The sequence below is a fragment of the Hirundo rustica genome, chromosome 15 (assembly GCF_015227805.2).
Source record: "Hirundo rustica isolate bHirRus1 chromosome 15, bHirRus1.pri.v3, whole genome shotgun sequence".
Classification (NCBI taxonomy): domain Eukaryota; kingdom Metazoa; phylum Chordata; class Aves; order Passeriformes; family Hirundinidae; genus Hirundo; species Hirundo rustica.
The window spans coordinates 15498687-15525205 of NC_053464.1; the positions used below are offsets into that span (position 1 = coordinate 15498687).

At 57.5% G+C, this 26519-nt stretch overlaps 2 protein-coding genes across 4 annotated transcripts; one reads left to right on the forward strand and one right to left on the reverse strand.

The window, feature by feature from the left end:
* The first annotated feature begins 135 nt into the window (after positions 1–135).
* Positions 136–9649, forward strand: E4F1 (E4F transcription factor 1). Its single transcript, XM_040079447.1, has 15 exons — positions 136–230; positions 439–611; positions 933–1072; positions 1201–1297; positions 1941–2146; positions 2358–2478; positions 2736–2888; positions 3319–3485; positions 3806–4033; positions 4304–4409; positions 5004–5221; positions 6043–6241; positions 6863–7023; positions 7790–7852; positions 8014–9649. Exons 1-15 carry the CDS (start codon positions 136–138, stop codon positions 8359–8361), a joined length of 2475 nt encoding a protein of 824 aa, XP_039935381.1. The 3' UTR covers positions 8362–9649.
* ZDHHC4 (zinc finger DHHC-type palmitoyltransferase 4) lies at positions 9550–16738 on the reverse strand. 3 transcript variants are annotated; one of them, XM_040079293.1, is made up of 7 exons: positions 16718–16738; positions 15807–15937; positions 13370–13443; positions 12066–12244; positions 11852–11977; positions 10860–11104; positions 9550–10447 (listed from the first exon to the last, which is right to left on the reverse strand). In XM_040079293.1, the coding sequence occupies exons 2-7, from the start codon at positions 15927–15929 to the stop codon at positions 10163–10165; spliced, it is 1032 nt and encodes a 343-aa protein (XP_039935227.1). In that variant the 5' UTR covers positions 15930–15937; positions 16718–16738; the 3' UTR covers positions 9550–10162. The 3 variants fall into 3 exon arrangements, with proteins under 3 accessions (XP_039935227.1, XP_058278594.1, XP_039935225.1); XM_058422611.1 differs by lacking the exon at positions 16718–16738 and adding an exon at positions 16456–16512 and having other exon boundaries at positions 15807–15935; XM_040079291.2 differs by lacking the exon at positions 16718–16738 and adding an exon at positions 16116–16420.
* Between the last annotated feature and the right edge of the window lie 9781 nt (positions 16739–26519).

Genomic DNA, 26519 nt, shown 5'->3' on the forward strand with positions numbered 1-26519 from the left:
CCCCCGCGCCCGCCGGCCACGCCTCCCCATTGGCCGCGCTCCGCGCGGACCGCGACCCCATTGGGCGGCTCCGCCCGCCCCGCCGGGAGCCGGCGCCGCTGTCCCCCCCCCGCGTCCCCGCGCACGTCGCCGCCGATGGCGCCCGGCGCGCTGCGCCCTCATTGGCCGCCCTGCCCGAGGGCCCGCCCCCCGCGCGCTGCTATTGGCCGGCGCGCCCCGGGGCTCGTTCGGTAACGCGTTAGGGAACTCGGCGGTAACTCGTCGGGATCTGCCCGGGCTCCGCTCCGCCGGGGCTCGGTGCTCGGGGGTCACCGTGGGGAGCGGAGGGGCCGCGCTCCGGCACCGCCCGCCAGCGCCCGTCAGCGCCCGGAACCCCCACGCGGCGGGCGCGTTCCCCGCCGGGCCCCGTCCCGTTGTTATGACGACACGGCCGTAAAGCCGCCATCTTGCGGCGCGTTGCGACACGGGGGCCGCGATGGCAACGGGCGCGGGGCCGGCGGCGCTTACGGCAGAGGCGGCCGGGCCGGGCCGGGGCGCGGCCGCCGCGGGCTCCGGGCCCCCCGCGCCCTCCGCCGCCCTCATCGGCCTCCCGCCGCCCTTCGGCGAGCAAGGTACCGCCCTCACGGGGCCCCGGCCGGCACAGCCAGGCCCGGGGACGGCGCGGCCCGCTGGGTGCTGTCAGCGGGGCGGGAGGCGGCGGGCTCTCCGTGCGCCTCGCCCGCGATCGCTCCGCTCCCCTCCGGTATCCCCGGCAGCGGAGCGGCGGTGCCGGGAGAGGCCGTGGGGCTGCTCCAGCCCGTCCGGACGCGATCCCGTGCCGGGTGCCCCGGGAATTCGGAATACCCCGATCACCGCCATCCCTTCACCCTGACCCATCCCGGTATCCCGGGGAGCCGTGTCCCGGCCCCGCTGACGGCGTTTTCCCCCCGCAGACGAGGATGACGTGCACAAGTGCGGGCGCTGCCAGTCGGAGTTCAGCTCCTTGGAGGAGTTCGTGCAGCACAAGCTGCAGAAGGGCTGCCAGCGCCCTCCCGACGCGCTCGCCGGGCTCCTCGGCCAGGAAGGACAAAAGGTGACAGCGGCTTCTCCCAGCCGGGGCTGGAAATGATTAGGATGCAACGGTCTGTTGGGTTGGAGGGGAGGGAGCAGCGCGGTTAGACGGGCAGAGCCGGCCTGCTGAAAGGTGCTCTGTGCTAGCAGGTGGTTCCTGCTGTCGAGGAGTCCATCACCGTTGCTCACATTGTTGTTGAAGCATCTTCCATAGCGGAGGAGATCAGCAACGCCTCGGCCATCGTAGGTGAGCTCTGGGGTGCCTTGGCATCCCCGGGGGGGGTCTGGTACCTGTTCCTTCATCTCTGTCCTCTTCTGCTGGTTTGGGCTGTGGGTGGGTGGGTGACACCTCTGTGCCGCTGGGATTTGGGGCGGGCTGTTCCCACAGAGAGCTCTGGGAGGCAGCCCTGGGCCAGCTCTGCAATCCTCCTCACGTCAGGATCGTGGAATAGTCATGGAATGGGTTGGGAGGGACCTCAGAGCCCATCCAGTGCCACCCCTGCCATGGCAGGGACACCTCCCACTGTCCCAGGCTGCTCCAAGCCCCATCCAGCCTGGCCTTGGACACTGCCAGGGATCCAGGGGCAGCCACAGCTGGAATCTGTGCCAGGACCTGCCCACCCTCACAGGGAACAATTCCTTTGCAATATCTATTCTAAACCTACTCTCCTTCAACTTAATTAATACAACTAATTAATGCAAATTAGATATTAAATTCTATCCCAGAAGTGCCCAGTTTATTCTGCCATGATGAGAAGGTTGCCATAACGAGTTGCAGGTTTACAATACCGTTTCTCCTTCTTTGTGCACGAAATGCTGAAACAGTAGATGGTTTGTTGGGTGAAGCTGTGTCCTGTAAAGAAGCCAACAGTCTCCCCACCTTTTCCCAGGCAGTGGGCACATCAAAGAGGTCATTGTAGCAGGAGACCATGTGTTTGAGAACCCCAATGGCCACGTGGATGGGGAGGTCAGTGAGGAGCAGGGCAGCCCCGAGGAGCAGGAGCAGGACATTTCCACCGAGCTGATCAAGGTGAAGCTGCAGGTGAACAAGGAGGGGCGATACGTGTGTGAGCTGTGCCAGAAGACATTTAAAACTGTGAGTATCCCCTCTGCTGCTGTGGCTTAGGGAGCCTTTTAGGCTGGCTGTAAACTTGGAGATCCCAAGACTCACCAACAGTGTGCTCTACTGCCTGCCACACTTCCCAGAGGGATTTTCTGCTCTCACAAGGAGCCCTGTTGTTCTTTACAGCTGAAATGTAACATCTTTAAGCTATTTGGAACATCTCTAAAGGAAATTCTTTCCCTAGGCCAGCATCCTCAAAGCTCACATGATCACCCACAGCAGCAGGAAGGACTATGAGTGTAAACTCTGTGGGACTTCCTTTAGGACAAAGGGGTCTCTGATCCGACACCATCGGCGGCACACGGGTAAGACTTCTCCAAAATAGGAGTTCCTTGTTACTGGAGCTGTCTGTGGTTATCCATTTGCCTTCCAGTGGAATTCCTTGCTGCTTCCCACGTTTAGCTGAGCTGAGACCATTGAGCTTCCCAGTGTTTGGGGTGCTGGGAGGCAGTGGAAGGTTCTGAGATAGGCACAGTCGTGTGCTGTTCTTCAGCCTGTCACACAGAGCTGATCCTGGCAGTGCTGGCTTTAATATGGTTGTTTTGATTCTTGTCATTTCCAGATGAAAGACCTTACAAATGCAAGAAATGTGGGAAAAGCTTCCGGGAATCGGGAGCTTTGACTCGGCACCTTAAATCTCTGACGCCTTGCACTGAAAAAATACGCTTCAACATGACCAAAGAAATCGTTGTCAACAAAGAGGATCTGCCATCAGGTCAGTGGTGCTGCCGGGACCTGCCTCCTGTGATAAAGCCAAACCCTCACAGCACTTGGAATGGAAATTCCTTCTGGCACCGGGTGCCCGGAGCATCCCTGGGAGTGTCCAAGGCCAGGTTGGGCAGGGCTGAGATGGTGGAAGGTGTGGAACTGGGTGACCTGTGGGATCCCTTCCAACCCAAGCCAACCCATGATTCTTATTTATGACAAAAAGTATTCCCATGGTTTTTGAGTTTATATTTTTTACACCAGAAGAAAGTAATTTATAAAGCAAAGCTATTACCTTGAAGCCGGGTGTGAACTGAAGAACGTTTGAGAATCTGGTACAAAGGTGGCATTAACAGGCACCTTGTGCTCTAAGGCAGATGTTTTTAGGGCACAGGGAGTTGCTGAGGGGTGCATTTCCCCACGTGGTTCACCCCTTGCAGGATCCTGCAGCTCCAACACAGACACAATGTCCTCGATAGCGAGCGAATCCATCGAGGCCTCCCCCGTCATCCACCTCGTGACAGATGCAAAAGGCAACGTGCTCCATGAAGTCCATGTCCAGATGCAGGAGCTTCCCGTGGTGGATGCAAAACCCCTGGAGGCAGATGTGAGTGTTGCTTGTCTCAGACACCCTCTGTGTGTTTTATGCAAAGAACATTTCACAGCAGAAGTGTCTTGGGTGCTGACAGTAACTCTTGAGTGTGGAATGAAGGGGTCCCTTTGGTTGGTTTCGATGTGGGTTTGTCATCCCTTGGGTTGTCAGAGTACAGATCCACCTCCTCTTCCTCCTCAGCCCAAGGTATCCCCTGGTTGATCTTTTAACCCCACAGCACAGCACTGGACACCCCAGAGAGAGTGACCCTCGCAGCAGCGTTGCTGTAAAGAATCGTGGATTTGCTGTGCCGAAATTCCTCTTTGTTCCTTCAGCAGCCGCATCCTGAGGAGCTGCCGTGCGAGGGGGAAGTGAACAGTGAGAACCTGCTGAGGCAGGCCATGAGGAATTCGGGACTTGTCATCGAGAGAGTGGCTGTGGAGGAGGTGCAGAAGCCGGATGAACCTGCGGCAGCTGCTCCAGAAGAGCCAGAAAACAAAGGGGTGGACATGGAAGAGGAGCCGTGTGGGGAGGAGTGTGCCAAACTGGAAGGAGCAGAGTCTGTATGTTTGTATTCCATCAACAGATGAATTTTTTAATCTTCCCTGTCTGTATTTGGTTGTGGGCAGCACTGTTGTCCTCAGGTGTCTCTGCCATTTGTGTCAGGTTTTAGAGTTAGGAAATGTTACTTCACACACGTGCTGTCTCTTTCCACAACAGAGATCTCTTTCCTGTCAAAGCTGGAGTGTTTAACTGGGAATTTGGGTAGCAATCCTAACTGGACACACCAGTACAAAAAGAAAAAGCACTTTTCCCGATTTTCTCTCCAGCAGACACCTGCAGAAAGAACCAATGGGTACAAACAATACGTTTGCTCTCACTGTAATGAAGCCTTCAATGAAGCTGCTGCCCTGGAAACTCACAGCAAGAGTCACACAGGTAGAGTTCTGCTGGGGCTGCTGTGTGACACGAGCTGTGGCTCGGACCTCAGCCACGTACAGCTCCTCTGATGAGGAGAGGCTGCGGGAGCTGAGCCTGGTCAGCCTGGGGAAGGGAAGGCTGAGAGGGGATCCCATCAATCCACACAAATCCCTCCCAGGGGTGTCACAGCGTGGTTCCAGACTGTTCAGTGACAGGACGAGGAGCAATGGCCAGAAACTAAAACACGACAAGTTCCACCCTGACGTGAGGAAGAACCTCCTTCCATGGCAGAGGGCAGAGCAGAGCCCTGACACGGCAGAGCCCTGGGACAGCTGCCCAGGGAGGGTGTGGATCTCCCTCAGGAGATATCCCAAACCCACCTGGACACGTTCCTGTGTCACCTGCTCCAGGTGACGCTGCCTGGATGATCACCAGAGGTCCCTTCCAACCCCAGCCATTTTGGGGTTCTGTGAAAGCCCACACATGTGGTTGACAATACAACTCCTCTCCTTGTCCCGGTTGTTTTTTGTAACAATTCAGTTACACCTGCACCAGATCCTCGTGCTGCGGGTTGCCTGGATCAACCACTCGTTTTTCTCTCTGTCCCTCTAGAGTACAAACCTTTCAAGTGTGAGGAGTGTGGCAAGGAGTTCACCAAGGGCTACCTGCTGAAGAAGCACCAGGAGGTGCACGTGAACGAGCGGCGGTTCCGCTGCGGGGAGTGCGGGAAGCTCTACAAGACCATCGCCCACGTGAAGGGGCACCGGCGCGTGCACTCGGACGAGCGGCCCTACGCCTGCCCCAAGTGCGGCAAGCGCTACAAGACAAAGGTGGGCGCCCCTCAGACCCCCGCCCTGCCCTCCCCAGAGCCAGGCTTTGGCAGAGGCTTTGCTCCTCACAGAGCAAACTGCCTCTTACAGGATGCCCGGAGAAGCTGTGGCTGCTCCATCCCTGGCAGTGCCCAGCGCCAGGTTGGACGGGGCTTGGAGCACCCTGGGACAGTGGAAGGTGTCCCTGCCCATGGCAAGGGGGTGGAACAAGATGTTCCTTAAGGTTCTTGCCAACCTAAACCATTCAGTGATTCGGTGATCAGAAATTCCAGAGAGCTGTTTTGGTTTAGTGGGCAAAATCTTTGTAAAACCATCACACTTCTGAAGAAACTGTTCCTTCATGTGTGGAACAAATATATAATAACAGTGTCCTGGTTCTGGCCAGGACAGGGTTAATTTTTGCAGTAGCCAGGAGTGTGCATGGCCAGAACATTCTGGTGTGGGGGAAAGGGGTTCCTTCTGTCTGTTATCAGGGAAGGTGAATTGCTGGCCTCTTTCTTGCACCCTCTGTCATCAGTAGCGTTGTTTTATCTTATTTCTGTTTCTGGTAAATTGTTCTTGCCTCAGTCCATGACCTTCACCAAAAGGTGCCTCCAATGCTCTCCAGCCCACTGCAAGGGGAGGGGGAGAGGGAGGGAGCAAGCGAGTGTCTCATGGTTTGTAGAGTCTCGGTGAGAGCACTGACTTGGGGAGTCACCACCCAAGAAAATCATCCGTGTGTCCCATAAAAGACGCCAAGTTCCACCCTGGGCGTTAAACCCTTCCCTTGTGAGTTGGCCTTGTCCTCTCTGAGCCCTTCCCTCGCCTCCGTGTGTGTGCAGAACGCCCAGCAGGTGCATTTCCGTACCCACCTGGAGGACAAGCCCTACGTGTGCCAGTTCTGCAGCCGGGGGTTCCGGGAGAAGGGCTCCCTGGTGCGCCACATCCGCCACCACACCGGCGAGAAGCCCTTCAAGTGCTACAAGTGCGGGCGCGGCTTCGCCGAGCACGGCACCCTCAACAGGCACCTCAAAACCAAAGGTGAGCGGGGCTGCCCTGGGGGGAGCCTGCTCCGGCCTTGGGTTTGGGCAGGCCTGGGTGGGAATGGTGGTGAGCCTGGATCTCATGACCCGCACGGAAGCGCGGATGCTCTGGGAGGGAGATGTCCGAGTAAAGTTCTCACCGGTAATCTGGTTCGGTGGGATTAGTTGTTCTGGGCTTGCTGCTCCTTTAGCTCCTAAGCAGGGATTGATTTCCAGACTGCTTCAGGTAGTGCTGACGGTGTTATTCCAAAGGAATGATACAAGTTTACTGGAGGAGAAAATGGACTTTTGTAGGAAATACTAAAATGTATCAGCAGAGAAGATCAACGATTTAAAACATACCCAAATTCTTCCTGTACGTTCTTCACACGTGGAAGACATTTGTCCTTGGAAACCCTGAGTGGTTTTACCACCTGAATTTACCCATGTGGTGTTTGGAATTGCACTGGAGAGCTGCTGTGCTCCTGGGCTGTTCCTTGGCTCGTCCTGGTGGGCCAGGAACCCCTCGAGTGACACTGGTCACTTGTCCACGGCGTCCCCTTGCTGGTGCTGTACATCATCTTCCAGCTGCTATTGGAGATGGTCACAAAAAATGATGTTTTTCTGGACTGCCATGCAGGTGGCTGCCTCCTTGCTATGAAAGAGGTGGAAGAAGTGATAGTGTCAGAGGAGAGTCAGTCCGCTGACAACTTGGCAGCCACGGTCCTTTCGGAAGATCCGCACACGGTTCTGGTGGAGTTTTCCTCGGTGGTGGCAGACACGCAGGAATACATCATCGAGGTGAGAAGGGGCAGCCGGCCTGCTCATAGGGAATTTGGCGCAGGATTTGGTCAGGAGAAGCTCTGCAGTGCTTCATGTTCCTGCTCCAGGCTTTTGGGAGAAGGTAAAACAGGCTCTGCCCTGCCTGCATGGCCCCGGGAGTCAGTGGGATTAGCCGTGTTTGGAAGGAAAGCACTTGGAGCTTCCCCACCCTCCCAAAGTGCTGTGTGTGCCAGGAAAAGAAGAGGAGGCTAACAGTGGTTCAGCAGGAGGCTGAGCCTGAGAACTGACCACATCAGATTATAGGCCCTCAGAAGTTTGTTTCAGCTTTCCCTCCTATTTTCTCCCATTTCTGTTTATCTTACTGTGTCCCAGATAAACTGTTGTTTCTAACAGAAGCTGCCAAGAGCAATGAATTCTGTGTTTCACTTTCTCCCCTCCATCACACAGAGCCAGTTCTCATCCCAGCAGGGTAACACAGCTCAATTATTGAGTGATACAGCTCAATTATTGAGTGCTGCCATCGTTTTTCTCCAGTAGGAGAAAAATCTGCTGCTTGGCCAAATCCTGCTGAGGGAGGACATTCTCTTTCAGTTATTGTGCATTCATTTTAAGCAGTTCCTGATAATGGGGTTGGGAGAGAATGTCAAGGAGTCGACTTCGGAGTAGCTGCTGCGTGTGGGGGGAACAGAAAGACTTGTATAAAAGATCTTAGTGAATTATATCTCGGTGATAAAATTCTTTTTACAGGAGCACAGAAAGGGAATCGTCTCATTTTGTCTTTCAGACTTCTACTGAAGACATGGAGACCAGCGAAGCTACTGAAATAATAGAGGGGACAAGACATGAGGTAAAGCACTCCTTCGGTGACAGGAGAGGTGGCGCATTCCAGAGGGCGAAGGGCTGGAATGCAGAGCCGCTCCTGCCGCTGCCCCGCGGCTGCAGGGAGAGTTGTTCTTCGTTCTCGCGGTAAACGCGCCAACGTCAGCGCAGGCCCCTGTGCCCCCGCAGGTCGACAGCCACATCATGAAGGTGGTGCAGCAGATCGTGAACCAGGCCAACTCGGGCCACCAGATCATCGTGCAGAACGTCACGGTGGCCGAGGGCGCCGCGGCCGCCGACGCCGCCGACACCATCACCATCGCCACGCCCGAGAGCCTCACGGAGCAGGTGGCCATGACCCTGGCCTCGGCCATCGGCGACGGCGCCGTGCTGGCCGCCGAGGGCGGGCTGGCCGCGCAGGAGGCCACCGTCACCATGGTGGCGTCCGAGGACATCGAGATCATGGAGCACGCGGGGGAGTTCGTGATCGCCGCCTCGCAGGAGGGAGAGGTGGAGGTGCAGACGGTGATCGTGTGAGGGAGGGCGGCTGCCGAAGGGCACGGCCGCTGCAGGCCGGGCACCGGGGCCGCTCACGGGGCAAGGGGGAATGTGCTGCGGGGATGAGGCTTCACGGGATAGGGCAGGCCTAAGAGGGGATAGTGCAGGCCTAAAATGGGATATTGCAGGCCTGAAAGGGGATAGGGCAGGGCTAAAAGGGGATAGGGCAGGGCTAAAATGGGATGGGTTAGGGCAGGGTTAAAACGGGATAGGACAGAGCTAAAATGGGATAGGACAGGCCTAAAACGGGACAGGACAGGGCTAAAATGGGATAGTGCAGGCCTAAAATGGGGTAATGCAGGCCCAAAACGGGATAGTGCAGGGCTAAAACGGGATAGTGCAGGCCTAAAATGGGATAATGCAGGCCCAAAACGGGATAGTGCAGGGCTAAAACGGGATCGTGCAGGCCTAAAATGGGATAATGCAGGCCCAAAACGGGATAGGACAGGGCTAAAACGGGATAGTGCAGGCCTAAAATGGGGTAATGCAGGCCCAAAACGGGATAGTGCAGGCCTAAAATGGGATAATGCAGGCCCAAAACGGGATAGTGCAGGCCTAAAACGGGATAGTGCAGGCCTAAAATGGGATAATGCAGGCCTAAAACGGGATAGGACAGGGCTAAAACGGGACAGTGCAGGCCTAAAACAGGATAGGACAGGCCTAAACCAGGCCAGGGCAGGCCCGAGGTGCTCTCAGTCCAAAACCAGCGCCACAAGTGAAAGCCTCGGCCTGCTCACACGGAGGAGACTGACAGGTCACTCAGCATTCTGTACAGCAGCCTCGAATTAAGGAAGATCCTTTGGGAACCAGCCCCCTCTGCCCACGGGACAGCAGTGGTCTAGTTTTTAAAAGGATCCAGAAAGCGTAGCAACTATGTGGGGTCTCACAAGGGATTATTTAAATATATGCATTTGAAACAAGTTGAGGAAACCAAACCTAAGGAGTTGTGGTGTGTGTTAAGCACCACTGAAACGCTCTCATGCCTTTAACCTCACTCCTTCCGGCCTCCCAAGGCATGGTACTGCAGTATTTCTCTTTTCTTTTGATATCCTGGACAAGTAGCCTTATGTACTGGTCTATGAATGCATCATTGTACCCTGCAATGCCAGCCAGGCTGCTCTGAGAGCCAGCCTGGGGGATGGAAAGCCATATTGTATAGGAATTTGGTTTTTTTTAAACCATATATGGATTTTTAATTGCGTATTGTACAGATTCGGCATGTAAATAAATACATTTTTAAAAATAAAGTTATTTAAAGTTCTTACTATATTTTTTTCCAATTTTTCTTCTATTATCCTCAAACAGAAGGATTTCTGGAAGGAGAGGAGAACAGGGACACTTTAATTTCCTCCCTGAAGTTAGTGCTTCAAAGCTGCAGCAGGACATGGTTTCTGCAGGTAAGATCCTGCCAGAAATCCTTTTTTCAGTTAAATGCACACAACCTGTTGTAGTCATTGTTAACAGTCACGGGTTAATTGTTTCCCAGAGAAAGAGACTCACAAGGAAGATGCTGCTTCCTCATAATTCACAGGAGCTCCGTGTTAGCCCTTCCCAGAGAGAGAGATTGGCTTTGGGAAATGGACCCAACCCCTGTAATTGGGCCAGGGCTGAGCTGGCCCTGAGTCTCACTGAGGGAGGAGCTCAGATGATGCTCTGCTGAGGCACCAGTGTGTGAATTCTGCAGTAATCTCCTTCCAAAATCCGTCTGGGGCAGCCAAGCCCGCTGCTGTGCTAAAATCTTAGAAAACATTGAAAAACGCCCAGAGAAACAATAACAGCTTCATGTTCTCTTCTTCCTTTCCAACACTGTAGGAGGGTTAAAGATTTCCTTTAAGTTCCTCCAGATCCCTTTTGAATAAATGTTTTTGTAGACGAGGGGTCTGTCGTGAGGCTGCGAGGGGGGATGGCGGGAACCCCCAAATCTTCGGGATTTGCACCATTCATTGGTGGTTTGGTTGGTGAGGGCCAGATACAGACTGAAGGAGCAATATCCCCCCAGGACCAGCGTGAGCAGGAGGACAAACCCCAGCATGAAGACAATCCTAGGGAAAGCCAGGAAAAGGTGCTGCAGAGAAAAAGAAAACTCGGTTAAAATAGGGGAGGGTTGAATCCCACGAGCACTGCACAACCCCGGCTGGAATGCACATCCATGTGCACGTGGAGCTGCAGCTGCATTCCAAGGTGCTGTGTCCTGCTCTAACACCTCCACAAAGGTTCCTCAGGGACTTTCAGCTGTTTCCTAAATCAGCTGGTCATTGGAATGTAAATTCCTCCTCTATGGACCAGATCTGCCGGGTGACAGATCCTGGAGGCAGGAATCCGTAAGGACGGGAAGTGCCGTGAGAAAAATCCCCCACTTTGGAAGCATACAGCAGTGACATTTTTCTAAATCTAATTACACGTGTAAAAACAGCTAAAAACCTGCAGCCTGTCCCAAAACCCTGCCAGCCTCCCCCAGAACGTTTCACAGCACTGACCTGGACGAGGAAGGAAACCCCCACGGGCTGCTCGTGTCCCCGGGCATCCAGGTAGGTGCCGTGCGTGACGCTGGAGAGCAGCAGCACCCGGCGGAGGAACGCAGCCGTGACAGCAGCGACAGCGGCGGCGGTGGCCGTCAGGGACAGCAGGTACAGCAGGAACACGCCGGCGTTGCCGGCCCCGATGCAGTTGTTGACCCACACGCAGTGGTGGTCGAAGCGGTGCACGCACGTCCTGCAGACACCTCCAGGAGGCAAAACAGGCACTTCATCCCTGAGTAAGGGGTTCGATCTTTAGGTGGGGTTTTTTTTTTTTAAGCTGAAAGTGCGTGGGAGTTGCAGTCGGGGTTTAGCTGGCGGCTTTTGAAGCGAGTAAATTTAATTGTGTATCCTAAGAAAAACAAGGTATTTCCTCTTTTATTCACCAGGACCGCAGCTCCAAGACTTTGGTTGCTCTGACAGTGCTGGCAAAGCACCTGAAAGGTGGAGATTGCTGCTCCCACCTTTATTTTAGATGTAAAAAGAGGCGGTGGACTTCTCATCCCTGACAATGTCCCAGGTCAGGCTGGACAGGGCTTGGAGCACCCTGGGACAGTGGAAGGTGTCCCTGCTCCTGGCAGGGGCTGACATGAGACGGGCTTTAAAGATCCCTCCCAGCCCAAACCATTGCAGGGTTCTGTGACTATGAAACAGCAAATCCCGATCTCAGGTCCTGACAGGTAATAATTTCTCATTTAGATTCCAGCTGCTCACCAGATCAGCTGTTCCTGACCCTGAATTATCCCTCAGAACTGGTAATTTCTGTGAGAAGGAACAGCGCCCAACCAGCTCCACGGATGGGCAAATGCAGCTGGGACCTCAGGAAAACAAACGCAGCCCTGTGAGCACTGAGCTGGTGACAGAACAGCTGTAGTGGGAACGGCAGCTCCCTGGGGAGAATTCCCCTGGGAAGGTTTTACTGCCATGGTTATCGAGGAGTTTCAGATCCTTACTGCAGTGCTTGGACCTGGCTGGCTTCTCCACGGTGCACGTGGGACACACGAGGCCTCTCTCAAACAACACCCCATCATAGGCATAAACCTTAACCAGGGACGCAGCATTGGATTTTGTCACTGTACCTGCGAAAGGGACAAGAAAGAGAACTAAAAAAACGAGATTTGTAGCATTTTTTTTTTCTGTTTTCAAAGAGCACGAGCGTGGTCTTACCAGGATTGGCCCGGGAGCAGAGCAGGAAGCAGCCCAGGTTCCCAGCCAGCAGCAGGTAGGGCAGGAGCAGGAGGAGCAGGTGGAACTGCAGCTCCCAGCAGTACACAAACACTTCCCAGGTGTACTCCCCGAACACCGCAGCCTGCAGGGCTACGTGCAGGACCACGAACAAACAGCTCCTGGGAAGGAAAGGGGACGGTCTGCTCAATGCTCAGCATCCTGATTAACAGGTCAAGTACACTCAGAGGTGATCAAACGCCTTCCAAATGCAAGGAGACACCTCTTTTAGGTTTTCAGGCCAGCTTGGATTGCATATTAATAGTGTTTTCTCCATCCACTGGCTTCTCCTCCTCTTCTTCCCACATACACTCCTTTAAATATGTCAGCTAAATTCCCTGCTTTATTCACATGTTCTTTGGGTTTTTTTTTTCCCTGTCAGTACAAAGTCTTATAATCACTTGCTGCTGACAAAATATGCCACAGCAACAGGCCACAAAACATTCTGCCAAAAGAGAAATCCCCCAAAATAATCTTAAAAACTCAGCAATAATGTAACCAGCAGTTAGAAAAATAAGGGTGGCAGGAGGTGGGCAGTGGTGAACACCAGTTCCAGAGTATGTGGAGATTCCCAGTGTCCCCAGAACCTCTGACAGTGTCACCTCTCTGTGTCGGGCTGTGTTGGAGCAGAGGATCAGCAGAACGGGCAGAAAACACCCCAGCACTCCCCACACAGCTGCAGATTTACAGCCCTGAAGTCACGGTCACACCGAGCTGCTGTCCCCACAGAAAAGGGATTGAAATCATTCCTGAGGCACCAGAGTTCACAGACACCACAAAATCCACCTGAATCCCGCAGGCTGCACGCTGGCAGCTGTGCAGCTTCCCCCTCAGCCACCTGGACATCCCGGCTGCTGGACTGAGACTAATGGGATTTGAGGGAGAGGATGGAGACTGAGAGTCTGTGTGCCTCCATCTGCAGCTGCCAGAGAGGCTGTGGTAATTCCTGTGGGGATGCAGGATCCCACCAGTGTGACCAACATCTGCTCCTGAGCCACATTATCTCCATTTGTCAATATGTTCAAACATTCCAGGGCACCACCCTCTAAACAACGAGCACGCAAGGGAGAGACAACAGCGTGGCAAACCTCAAAGGGAATCTGTAATCCCTGCCAGGCATCCCAAATGGAGACAGAATATCTAAGGATGATGCTGAGAGCTCTGATGGGGGCAGGAGATCCCAACGGTAACCAGAAAAAGGAGAAAAACCAGTGAAAACAAATGCCAAAGGTATAAAAGTGCAATACCTTGTGTGGAAGAGCCTGTGCAGTGCCCGGTGTGTCACCCTCTGGAGCTGGGTGGGGATCACCAGGGACAGCACCTGAGGGAAATGGAGCTCTGTGTTACCTGGCCGTCACCGCTGCCTTGGGGCAAGCTCGGATTTAAGCACAAGTCCCTCATCCCTCAGCTCTGGACCTGCACAGCCACAGCACCGGGGAGGAGGCTCCTCTTCAGGGGCACCTGAGCTTCCCACCACAGAATCAAAGGTGGGAGAGACCCTCAAGGTCATAAAGTCCAGCCACAACACATGGAATCAGAGAATCCTGGAATCACTCGGACAAGCCCTTCGAGTTCCTCGAGTCCAACCTGGGCCAAATCCCCGCCTTGTCCCCAGCCCAGAGCACTGAGTGCCGCCTCCAGAACACCTCCAGGAACGGGCACTCCAAACCTCCCTGGGCAGTTCCAGTGCCTGACCCCCTCTTTCCACGAAGAAAGAAGAGAGGCAGGAATGCAGCTGGGCTTTTCCACGTGGGACTGAGGTTCCACGCTCCCAGGAGCCCCCCAGGCCCAAACAGACGTATCTGGGTTAACGTGTGACAGTTCTAAGGAGCTTAGGTGGGTGCAGGGTGGGGATGGGTTAAGCAGGGGATAGAACTGACCAATTCCCCAGCTACAATATGCTCCATCAGCCCATCTGACAGATCAAGGGGAGATAAGCAAAGGGATAAAGCCCGTGGCCTCCAGAAGACAGAGGAAAAAAATCCACGAGCCGGCCGTAAAGCCCCCAAAATCCAGTTTCTCCAGCTGCAGCTCTGCCCCAGCCCGATGGCTCCATGTCTGATCGCCGTGCTGAAGGAGGAACCTGCCCGTGCTCCCTGAGTGGATCCCCGAGGCAGGGGTGTGCCTGCGGAATTGTCTGGCTGGGCTGCTCCGAGCTGACACATCTCTATAGCAACACGGCGCAGGAATTAGAGAGGCTGAGCCTATTTCTAGCTGACATGGAAGGAAAATATGCAGCGAGAGCTTCTTGCCTCAGAAGTGAAAGACCAGGAGGCAAAAAGCATATGCGGAGCTGAGAAGATGCTGAATATTTTGGTGTGAACTGGCACGCCTCAGCTCCGCACTTCGAGGGACGAGTGTTTGTAAAAAGAAGGGTTTTTTTTTTCTCAAGTGTGCTGTAAAAGGAAACACAACCCAGCAGAAAAGAACCTGCAGGAGACCTCAACACGCTGCAGGCTCATGCCACGTGCCCTCAGCTGCCCTCCAGGCCCTTCACCACCCTCGTGTCCGTCCTTTGGACGCTCTCGAAGAGCTTCAGACCCTTCTGGGGTTTGTACTCTATTAGTCCTTATCCTGTAATAATTTATCTTATATTGTGACCTTACATTTAGCATTGCTTGTATTTACAGCCCAGGTAAAATATTGATTACATTCACACGTATTTATTTCCCAGGCACAGGTATTGATTAGATTCCTCCAGACAGTGGCTTCACACCGCAGCAGTAATTTAATTGCTGCTGTTTAAACACTTCATAGCAGCAGCTATTAAGATATGGGAGGGAAAAAAAATCAATTTCTCTGCACAGTGTGTCTATAAATCCAAAGGAAGGATAATACCAGTAATAAAAAAAGGCTGTCTGAACTCCTGTGAACAGCATTAAATATAATTTACATTTAAGTGATAACTCTCTCATCCTTTACCTTCCAGCAATATTACAGATTTTTTTTTTTCCTTTTCATTCAGACACAGCCCAACAGACAGAAAAATGAACTGGTGCTTTTCCAAGTCCCTGTTTTTACAATAAAATGCCAATTCTTAATCCTCTTTTAAAGCTCTTCATTCCTGCCTCTTTCTTAGTGAACAAGAGCCTACAGCATTAGTACACACATTAAAGAGCTTCCCCTAAAATATCTGCCACCACTTAGAACCCTCTCCCCTGTTTTAACCCTCAAAGCTTTTTCCTCTCGATGGCAGCAGCCAGTACCAAAAAACTGCAGAATCCCGGGGCCTGATTCTCATTTAATGTTCCAAAGTTGTGTTGTGGTGCTGCTGAGGACGGCGCTCCTGGCGTGGAGAGAAGCTCCATCCTCACCCCACACAGGCACAGGCTGGGGCAGGAGCTGGGGCACCCAAATGATTTTTATTACCTGCTTGGGCAGGATTTAATCATCTCAGAGGAAGATGATTCAATCCCACTTCCTTGAAGAGCGGGCATTAAAACAGGATGAAATATATCACCACTCTAACCACACATACCGGGGATTTTTGGGGGAAGGTGGTTTGGTGTTTTTTTTCTTTTTTGTTTTTGTTTTGGGGGTGGTTTTTGGGGTTTTTTTTGAGAACAAATATAGCAGTCACACTAATTTTAGCCGAACATGGCAGGGCAGGTTACCAGAACGGGAGCTGATCATTCCATCATTCCCCGGGGAGTTCCTCCTCTCTCTGCAAGCCCAGCGCTTTACCTGGCTTGCCCTGTTGACGCTCCTTGCGAGGAAGCTCTCCTTCCTTGCCGAGCAGAGGCACAGCAGGGCGGTGAGGGCCAGCACAAAGCTCAGGTAAATCAGGAAGAGCGTCAGGAATTCCATGGCGAGCCCTGGAACGGAGCAGGAGCAGCTGTTGGACCCCTGGGTGCCCGCAGCTCAGGGATGGGGCAGCCCCAGCACTGCGGGCAGTGCTTTATCTGTCTCTGTCTGCGAGGGCCAGGGCAGAAACACAGAATCACAAAATCCTTTAGGCTGGACAAACACCTCCCAGCTGTGCCCCGTGCCCACCTTGTCCCCAGCCCGGAGCTCCGAGTGCCACCTCCAGACACTGCGGGGATGGGGATCCAAACCTCCCTGGGCACTTCCAAACCCCGAGCGCCCTTTCCACGGGGAAATTCCTGCTGCTGTCCACCCTGCCCCTCCCCTGGCCCAGGCTGAGGCCGTTCCCTCTCCTCCTGTCCCTGTTCCCTGGCAGCAGATCCCAAATCCCCCCCGGCTGTCCCCTCCTGTCAGGAGTTGTGCAGAGACACAAGGCTCCCCCCGATCCCCATTTTCTCCAGGCTCAGCCCCTTTCCCAGCTCCCTCAGCCTCTCCTGGGGCTCCATTCCCTCCCCAGCCCCGTCCCCTTCCCTGGCCAGCCTCCAGCCGCGGGGGCCCGGGGGTCAGGGCGGGCCAGGTCCCGGAGCAGCCGCGGCCGGCGGAAGCGGCTCCTCCCGGGCGCTCCCGGCGCTTCCAGCGCCCTCCGGCGCCGCGGCGGCCCCGGCTCCGGGCTGCGGGAACCGGGGCGCCAGCGCGGCCCCCGCTCCTGCGGACAGCCATAAACCCGTGAAAACACCGGCGGAACGGGCCCGTGAAGCCCCGCGGTGCCGCAGCCCCGGGCAGCTCGTTACCGTGCGAGCCCCGCGCCGCCGACGCGCTGCCTCCGTCCCCCCGCAGCGCCGCCACCCGCTGCCCCTGCCCGTCCCGTGCCGCTCCTCGGGAGCCGCCGAAATTCCCTTCAGGGTCGTGGCCTTTGCTGGAGTCTCTAAAGGCAAAATTCTCGTGCTTCCCCGGAGCTCTGAGCGCGGTATTCCCGTGTGACCCGCACCCTCCTTGTCCCACCGTGTGCCAGGCGAGGGGGGTCCGCTCCCGCACCTGCCGGCTCCCACCCGGGGCGGGGATGAGGTGGGAGCCCGCGGGATGCAGCGCTGTGCCCGTCCCTCCGTGCTGTCTGACAACTGAAACCGCCCGGGGCCGATTGGGTTACGGTGCCTGCCTGGAATTTGCCAGAGAAACTCGTCCGCGCCACCGATCCAGAGGCTCCCAAACTGCTGGGATGGTTTTCCCAGCTCTGGGCCCCGCTGTGCCGCTGGCTGGAGCTCGGAGAGCACAGGTAAGCGTTCCAGGGATGCTCCAGGAGCTTAGGCCAAAGAGGACGAGAATCGTCTTGGTGGGAGGCAGGAGAGGAGCTCGAGTTTCAGGAAGAGTCTCTTTTTTCCCTTGGTAAGCCCAGTGCACGCACTTGGGCCCCCAGTGCACCAAACGGGACACAAGAGGGAGAAATGCAGCCAGGATATTCCTGGGACACGGACACCCGGGTCCTGATGGAGGATGGAGGGAAAAGCCCTTTCCCCCCATCCTACTGAGACAGCAGAACTTCTGCAGGTACAGGAACAGCTTGGGTCGCTGGATGTCACCTGGCAGGGCTGGCGGCACAGAAGGGGCTGGGGGAGGTTTATTTGTGGGGGGGACAGGCAGGGTCTGTGTGCCACGGCCCCTGGGCACGGCCAGGACAGGAGCTGCAGCGAGGGCCACCACCCTGGCACTGGCGCCAGCACGACGGGGAGCTGGTGCACTCCCGGCGCCCTTACAGGCTGTGCTCAAGGAAAACCAGGCAGCAAACACCTGGGCAGAGGCTGAGGCTCAGAGGGATGGAGATCATTCAGTCCAGGCGCTGTGAAAATCACTTAGAAAGTCTGATCTGGTCCAAGTCTGGCAGAAGGTCTTAATGGAAACCGCCTCCTTTCATTCGGGATCCCAGAGCTCAGTTCTTTCAAGGATTAAAATTTGATGCCAGATTTTAAAATGTTCAAGTCAGTTAAAAATGGAGGGAAAATAAGCAATTACCTCACTGGCTTGGGAAAAAAAAAATTAATTGCAGAATTAATTGCAGTTTTGACTGTTTGGGCAGGGAATAGTAACAGAGGCGCAATAGTTTGTAGGAGCTGTGTGTGTCTGTGTCAGCACGGGAGGACAGATGTCCCAAAGCCTGGGGATTGCTGCTCAGAAGGAGATTTGTGCAGGAGAACCTGCCAGAAAGGAGCTGGAGAGGGCAGGAGGAGCAGGAAGAGGAGGAAGGAGTGGGTTTCCATCCCCTGGAGCAGTGACATGACCACAGAGGTCCCGAGCAGGAGGAAGAGCCTCGCCACATGGTGCTCATCCTCAGGCTGTGCAGAGCAGGGTCCCACAGCTCTCCTTGCTCAGGCTGTGCCCAGCCCGGTGCCGGCTGTCCCGGCTGTCCCGGCTGTCCCGGCTGTCCCGGCTGTCCTGGCTGTCCCGGCTGTCCCGGCTGTCCTGGCTGTCCCGGCTGTCCCGGCCGTCCCGGCTGTCCCGGCTGTCCCGGCTGTCCCGGCTGTCCTGGATGTCCCGGCTGTCCCGGCTGTCCCGGCTGTCCCGGCTGTCCCGGCTGTCCCGGCTGTCCCGGCTGTCCCGGCTGCCCTGGCTGCCCTGGCTGTCCCGGCTGTCCCGGCTGCCCTGGCTGCCCTGGCTGTCCCGGCTGTCCCGGCTGTCCCGGCTGTCCCGGCTGTCCCGGCTGTCCTGGCTGTCCTGGCTGTCCCGGCTGTCCCGGCTGTCCTGGCTGTCCCGGCTGTCCTGGCTGTCCCGGCTGTCCTGGCTGTCCCGGCTGTCCCGGCTGTCCCAGGGAGGTTTTCCCACCCCGTCCATCGCTGCCAGCAGCTCCGTGCCGGAGCCAGAGAGGCCGGATCTCTGGCCCGTGGGGAGATGCAGACTCCCCTCCCGCTGGTGCCGCAGCAGGACGTGTAATTCCCTCAAACCTCTTAGCGTGCTAAGCCCTGGCATCCCTCAGTGCCGAGGAAGCCGAGGAGAAAATCAGAAATAGCGGCTTAAGGGGCAGTGGGTGCCAGCGCGGGGGGCTCTGCTGCCGAACACGCGGCTGCTCCCCGCCCTGCGCAGCCCCGCACGGAGCAGCCTGGTTGGGGACAGCTCTCCCGGTGAGCCCCAAAGTCCTCGACCCCCAAATCCCTGCAGCAAACCTCGTGTGGGTTGCATTCGCGAAACCCCCGCGTCTCGCTCACCTGTGCCGCCGAGGTCCCGGCGCGCCCGGGCGCTCCCGGCGCCGTCCCCGCTGCTCCGCGCAGCGCTGTCGCCTCGGATTTGCCCTGTGGGTAAAGGATTTCCCTCCACAGACACTAATCTCTTTTCCCTCCTTCCAGCTCCTAATTCCCCCCAGATCTGCAGGCTCAGGTCAGCACCGGGCTCAGCCAGGGCGAGCACGGCAATTAGTCTGCCCGCGCTCCTCTGCGCGGTGGAAATAAAGTTAATTAGGAACCGAAAAGGCCAGAAAGACCTCAGTGCGTGTCTGGCGCTGAGCTGGAGCAGCTGGAAGGGCGCAGGGCTCCCGTAGGAAGGCCGGGAAGGGGCAGCCACTCGTGCCCGCTCTGTCCCGGTGCCACGGCAGCCGTTCCACCCACCCCGGGCCCCCAACCCCGGCGGCTGCAGAGGACGGGGGAGCCGGGAAAATGCTCCCAGGAGGCCTGTGGCTGCATGGGAAGCGCTTCCAGGGGTGATGGAGGAGATCCAAGAAAGCCTCGAGCCCTCGGCGGGACAAATCTGAGAGTCCCCGGCTTGCCTGGATGGCGGCGGAATTCTGTAAGTGCTCAGCCGAGGGGCGGCGAGGTGCAAGGGCGTGCGGCTCCCCGCTGATCTGCCGGGCTTTTCCCTGCCAGTGGTCCCGTGGGACCATCCCAGCGCTCACTGGGCTCCTGCTGGAGCTCTCGGAAGTCGCGCTCAGCAGCTCCGGGGATGGGGTTTGGTCGCAGGTGGTTTCATCCCGCTGCTGCTGGGCTTGCCCTGAGCTTCACCCTCGGCTCTCCCCCTCTGAGTCTCAGTCTCTGTAAGGTGATTTGCCCGGGTAAAACCGAGTTTCGTTTCTGTAAGCGGTTAGTGTGCGTTCAGTGACACGGACGGAACAAAGACGGGGGTGAAAAGCATCTTCACAGACAGCTGAGATCAAAGGCAGAGGAAAACCCCGCGCAAATTGTTTTAGTGAGCGTCAGCGGACAGTGCAGGCGCTCGCACATCGCAGAATCGGGGAACGGGAGGGTTGGAAAGGACCGTGGTGAGCTCATCTGGACAGCACAGCATGGAAAGGGCATGGAGTGCTCTGTGCCCATCAGCTGGCAGGGTTCACCTCGGGCAAAGACGACTCCTGCAGATGTTCAGGGCCCGTGTGCCCGATGTCTCCTTGAGCATCCGTGGAGCCAGTCCAAACCCCCCGCGTGAGCCAAACAAATCCTGCTGAAAGCATCACCCTGCCATTTCGGGATGCTGCCATCAGGACAACCCATGCACGGGACTGAGAGGGCACAAAGAAACGATCCTCAGAGAGCTGAGAGGAACTGGCAAATTCGAACGGATTTGCAGTAATTTTGTAGCTGCAGACAGCTAAAATATTGAGCGTTGAGAAGAGCTGGTTAAAACCAAGCTGGTTTAAGTCCTTGGATCACTAATGTAACATGTCAGAGAAATGAACGAATCATTCTGATAGACAAATAAATACACGAGGATGCCCAAATGGGGCTCCTGGGGAGAGGGGGTAGGCGTGTGCCACAGGTGAGACCAGGGCTGTGCCACGTGTAGCCCCAACCTTCACAGCCAACGTGCCCTCCTCAGTGGCACCGCCAGCAGCCAAGGACAGGGTAAAAGCTGTTATCTGAAGGAAATCTAGAGGAAATGCAGCCTCTTGGGGCCTTTCTTCCCTCAGCGAGGGGGACACAGCACACGCCGTAACCCCCACCCGACGGGCTCCACGCGGCACCCACAGGAACGACCCCCGAGGGTGGAAAAGCCGCCGCAACTCCGCTCTTTCCCCGCTTCTCTTCCAGTCGCAGCCATGCCGGCAACCAACCAGGGCTGGCCCGAGTCCTTCGGGTTCCGGATAAGCGGCTCGGGGCCCTGCTACGTCCTGTGGGTGCAGGAGGGCAGCAGCGCGGCGCTGGCGGGGCTGCGCCCGGGGGACGAGGTGCTGGAGATCGAGGGACGGCCCGTGTCCTCCCTGGGCTGCCAGGCGCTGCTGGGGCTGGCCCGGCGCTGCGGCAACGTCCCCCCGAGCATCGGCGTGGTGTCCCGGCTGCGGCGCGCCCGCATCCCCCCCGGGCCCCGGGGATGCTTCGGCTTCGAGCTGGCGAGCGAGAGCCCCCCGCGAGTGGCCAGCGTGAGCCCCGAGTCGCCGGCGGCGGCCTGCGGGCTGGAGCCGGGGGATTACGTGCTGGAGGTGGACGGGACGCCCGTGGAGCTGCCGGAGGCGGCGGCCGCGCTGGTGGGGTCGTGCCGCGGGCGATCCCTGCGCCTGGCGCTGCTGCGGCCACAGCGCGGGGACAGCGCCGGGGACGGCGGGCGCGGCACCGCCACCGCCCGCCGGGACGGGAGGCAGAAGGCGCAGGAGTTCAGCAGGAAGGTGAGCCCGGGGTGTGGGACGAGGGGCAGGGGCGCTGGGCACCCCCTGTGCCCGGGGGGTCGGGGGTTCCCACCTCCAGCCTTGGCACACGGCGGGGGAACGCTCCCGGCTTGGTCGCGGGGCTGGGGTGCAGATTTGGGGGATGAAAACCCCAGAGGAGGGTCCGGCAATTACCTGGGAGAGCAGAGGGGTGCTGCAAAGGGCTGGGAGGTTCCCTGGGGCTGGATGGCCCCACGTTCCTATTCCCTTGCACTGTAAGATCCTGCTCTGCTGCGTGCCGGGATGCCCCTTCAAAGTCCGGGCCTGTCACCCCACAGACATTTTAGCTCTTATTTTGTTGCAAAAGGGAAAACATCAGTGCGGTTACATCTTCATTGGGCTCCTGAAAACTTCCTAGTGGGTGTTTTACCAAACACCTCGCCTTGTGCTAATTAAAAATTTGATCACAGTTTGTTTTTTTTTTTTTTTAAATCTTTCTAATTTCCATTTCAAAGTAGCCTTTTAAAATGCTGTTATGAAAATAACCAGACTGGTAGGGCTTTTTTTTTTTTTTTTTGATCCCGAGTTAATACAGAAACAAGACATCCATAAAGAGGTTTGTGGGTATCAGGCGAATCCCCTCGGTCAGCTTCCCCATTAAAGATTCACAAATACCCACTGAGGTTTGGATTCATGGGCGTGGGAAACAGATACCTGCTGATTACAGGAGATTAATGAGGAGGAGCCGTTGTTCCTCCGTCTCCGAAGTCTCATTAAGCCGTGTAAAAAAATTCCTGGGTGATCACAGGAGGGCGAGTTTGTTGCGGGCTCCCCCGTCAGCACCTCTGTACCCCCGCTCCCCAGCCCCACGCAGCCACCCGGGCCAGCCCCGAGCAGCCTGGGCAGGAGCAGGAGCGCAGAGCCCACGTGCTGCTGGAGCGCTGCTCAGCTGGCACGGCCTCTCCAGGGCGAATTCACAGCGCAGATGTTTGAAGCGGCTCCGGTTTCTCTATCACGTAGAAACCCCTAAACCCGGCGGGGTGTTTCACCCCCTCCTTTTCCTGGGCCCCGGCTCTGCTGGGTGCCGTGAGCACCCTGGCGCTGCCGCCCTCCCGCTGTGAGGCCGGGAGGTCGGAGGGTGCTGCTGGTGTGTATTTCACACCTGCGCTGCCCACGGGTCACCTTTTCCCAGCCTCCTTCCTTTGGGTGAGCGTCCTGCCCGGCACAGCGGTGCCCACGGCAGCGGCACTGGGGCAGGGCTGGAGCTGGGCTGTGCCAGTGTCCCGGCATCTGGGGGCATCACCGGGGCGCTGCTCACGGCCTCGGGTCCAGGGCAAAGTCTTCTCTTGTCCCCGGTGTGCTCAGAACTGGGAACTGCATGGCGGGGGAGTCCCCATCCCTGTCCCACGAGTGTCACCGAGACACACAAAGCAGCCACACACAGACAAGCGGTTTTGCAGAGCAGAGCTTTCTCCGTCCAGCCCAAAAGCTGAAACCAGGTGGAGAGAGAGCCTCTTTGTTTTATTTCTTACTTTTTATACATTTGTGGGTCTAGCAGAAGATTGGCTTCTGGGGTTTTTCACCCCTCAGCCAAGTGGCTAAACCAGCTGTCAGTTACAATTGTTTTCAGGTTAGAAATATGCAAACAAAGGACAGAGAATGAAAAACAAAGGATTTGTTTATGTTACATCTGTGGGAAAAAGGTAGAAACTGCTCTTAATATTGTACAGTAACTAAAAAGATCTGACTCCATTTATGAAAATCAAAAAGGCTATAAAAAACTCAGAAGAACCAGGGTAACACACGAGTCCCTGTACGTGGCACTCTGGGCCGGGTGAGAAGTTGGGCATCGGGCACAGCTTGGGCTCCACGGTCTGGGAGGTCTCTTCCGACCGAAATGATTCTGCAACTCCCCCCCCACCAAACCCTGCAATCCCAGCCCAGGCAGAGGTTCCACAGCAGCCTCTGGGATCCCTCAGAGCACCAGAGTCTGTCAGTGCTGTGCCGGACCTGGGCACGGCGCTCACCAGCCCGCCCCGGGGACGCTGCTGCTGGGGCTGCCCCGCATTTGGTAACCCTGAAGTGGTGCCGCTGCCGGGAGCCCCAGCAGTGCCTGCACAGAGCCAGCGGCACTGGGGGGCTCTGCCAGGGCCCCGGTGCCCGTGCCAGCTCCCCGGGGAACTGCCAAGTGGGACAACACCTGGAAAAAAAAGGCTCTTCCCCTCTGCTGGCAGTGCCAGCGCGGGGGTGCACGCAGAGCCCTGTGAGGGTGAGGGGCTCCTCTCCCCTTCCTGCAGTTAAAGCCTGCAGTTAAACCTGCTGGCAGCACAAAAACTTCACCTTTCAGGAAAACCCAACTCACACACATGTACGGAGACAGTCACAGGGAGTTCCTGCATCCCACACGAGAGGTCCAGGTGAGGAGCCAGCTCCCACCGCCCAAGGACAAAGGACAAGCCCCCAGTGCGAGAGGAGGTGAATGAGGGTCCCGTGAGGGTAGCTCTGTCGATGGTAATTAGCTAATTACCGCCTGTCCCAGCTGGAGAGGATGGGACAGTGGCTGGGAGCTCTCAGTGCTGTTTCCAGGGCTGGCACTCACCTCCGTGTTCTGTCTCCCCATTCCCAGCAGCTTCCCGCTGCTGAGAGCAGGACAGAGCTGCCCAGAGGGATCAGGGAGTGAAGCACAAAGCAGGGAACTCAAACAGCTCCAAAAGCCCATTGCAGCATCCTCTGCCAGGCAGACTCCAGACCGATTCCACCCCAGCTGTGCCACTCCCGCGGGGCCACTGTGACCCAGCAGAGTTCGGGAGTGTGGGGTGCCACCACCGTTCCGGTGGAACGTTTGGAGCGGCAGTTCCAGGGCCACGTGTGAGAGCACGGCAGTGCTGTGTCCGAAGCGCCCCTGTCCTCCCTCCACCTCGGCCGAGCAGGGAGCGGGACACGCTTTCCGTGTCACGTTTTCCCACGGTTCCACGCAGTCCTGCTCAGCGCCCCTTCCCTGCCCCGTGCTGCAGGTGCACGCCGTCCTCGGGGAGCAGCCGGAGCTGAAGGAGAAGCTGTTCTCCGCGCTGAAGCAGTACGCGGCCGAGAGGAGGGTGGAGCGCCTGGCCCACGCCCTGTGCGCGGCGCTCAGCCAGGAGCCCCACCAGCCGCTCTTCGACAGCATCAGGTACGAGGGGCCACGGCCACACCGCCCTGGAGCCACCAAACCGCGGCTTCCCCGGCCTGCCGCTCCCGGGGGAGCGCGGCTGGGCTGGGAGGGTCCTGTGGGAAGGGGCTGGGGGGGTCCTGTGGGAAGGGGCTGGGGGGGTCCTGTGGGAAGGGGCTGGGAGGGTCCTGTGGGACAGGGCTGGGGGGGTCCTGTGGGAAGGGGCTGGGGGGGTCCTGTGGGAAGGGGCCGGGGGGGGTCCTGTGGGAAGAAGCCAAGCAGCTTTCCAAGCGCCGGCTGAGCCAAGCGTGGTGGCATCTCAGCCCAGCAGCGCTGTGCCCTCCTGCCCAGGCTGTGTGTGGTTCCTGGATTTGGAAGGGAGTTGGGGTTAGCTGCAGAGTCACTGGAGACACTCCAAAAGCCTGGCCAGAAAATAACCCGAGTTCTGCAGGGTGGGAGCTGGTGCGGGCGAGGGCTCGGCCAGCGCTGCCAGCAGCTCTGGAAGTGCGGGGCTGGGGGGTCTCCACTGGGGCCAGGGGCTGCCCGGGGTGCCAGGGAGTGCTCACCCATCCCGGGATGCCCTGGCAGTGCTCTGCTGGGGCTCTGGAGCCCCCGAGGTGCCAGGGAGTGCTCACCCATCCCGGGATGCCCTGGCAGTTCTCCGCTGGAGCTCTGGAGCCCCTGAAGTGCCAGGCAGTGCTCACTCATCCCGGGATGCCCTGGCAGTGCTCCATTGGGGCTCTGGAGCCCCCGGGGTGCCAGGCAGTGCTCACTCATCCCGGGATGCCCTGGCAGTGCTCCACTGGGGCTCTGGAGCCCCCGGGGTGCCAGGGAGTGCTCACCCATCCCGGGATGCCCTGGCAGTGCTCCATTGGGGCTCTGGAGTCCCTGAGGTGCCAGGCAGTACTCACCCATCCCGGGATGCCCTGGCAGTGCTCCATTGGGGCTCTGGAGCCCCTGAAGTGCCAGGCAGTGCTCACCCATCCCGGGATGCCCTGGCAGTGCTCCGCTGGGGCTCTGGAGCCCCCGGGTGCCGCCAGTGCTGCCGATCTGCTGCTCCTGGGCAGCGCGGCCGGAGCTGGGGCTGGAGCTGCTGCTGGCACCACACGTGGTGGGATTACAGCCCGGCTGAGACCACGGCCATTAAGGAATCAGGTCTCCATCTGGCCTCGCTCCGGGCCCAGCTTTCCAATTCCTGCTCTAATCAGAGGAATGGCAGGATATTGCCGTTTCCATAACAACGTCCCCGTGCGGGGTCTCCGCCGCCGCCCGGCCATGGGGAGGGTGGCGGGGGTGGTTTGGGGGCTCTGGCCGTGCAGTGTCCCCTGTGGGTCCCCAGAGCTCTGCACACCCGGGGACGGCAGGCACAGACCCCTGCAGGGCGCAGAGGACGCCGTCAGCTGCCCGCAGTCACCTTGTCCAGGTGCCCCTGCCCAGGCTGTCCTGTCCCCAGGGAGCATTCTGGAGGGACCCGACCCGCCAACAGCTGGAGCCGGGGGCAGGGATGGATGGCAGCGAGCCAGGCCTGGGCCATCACCCCAAACTGAATCAAAAAAATCAACCCCCACCAGTCACAATTCCGGAAAATTCTTTCCCCCAGCAAGATCCATGGAAATACCTCGGATGCCTCGGGTCTCCCCTTTGTCATCATCCCTGGGGAATTATACGGGATTACTTCCCCCCGCAGAGGGGATTTCAGTAAGTGTCCAAATCTTCTTCCAGATCCAAGCCCCTCCGTGGGGGGCACAGCAGGCTCCCCCCAGGCTGTCCCCATCCCAGCAATCCCTGTGCCGGTGAGGAGAGCGTGGCTGGGCCCGGGGCTGCCATCCAGAGCTTGCCCCATGCCCAGCCTGGGATGCCAGGGGCAGCTCTCCGTTATGGCTCCCCAAAA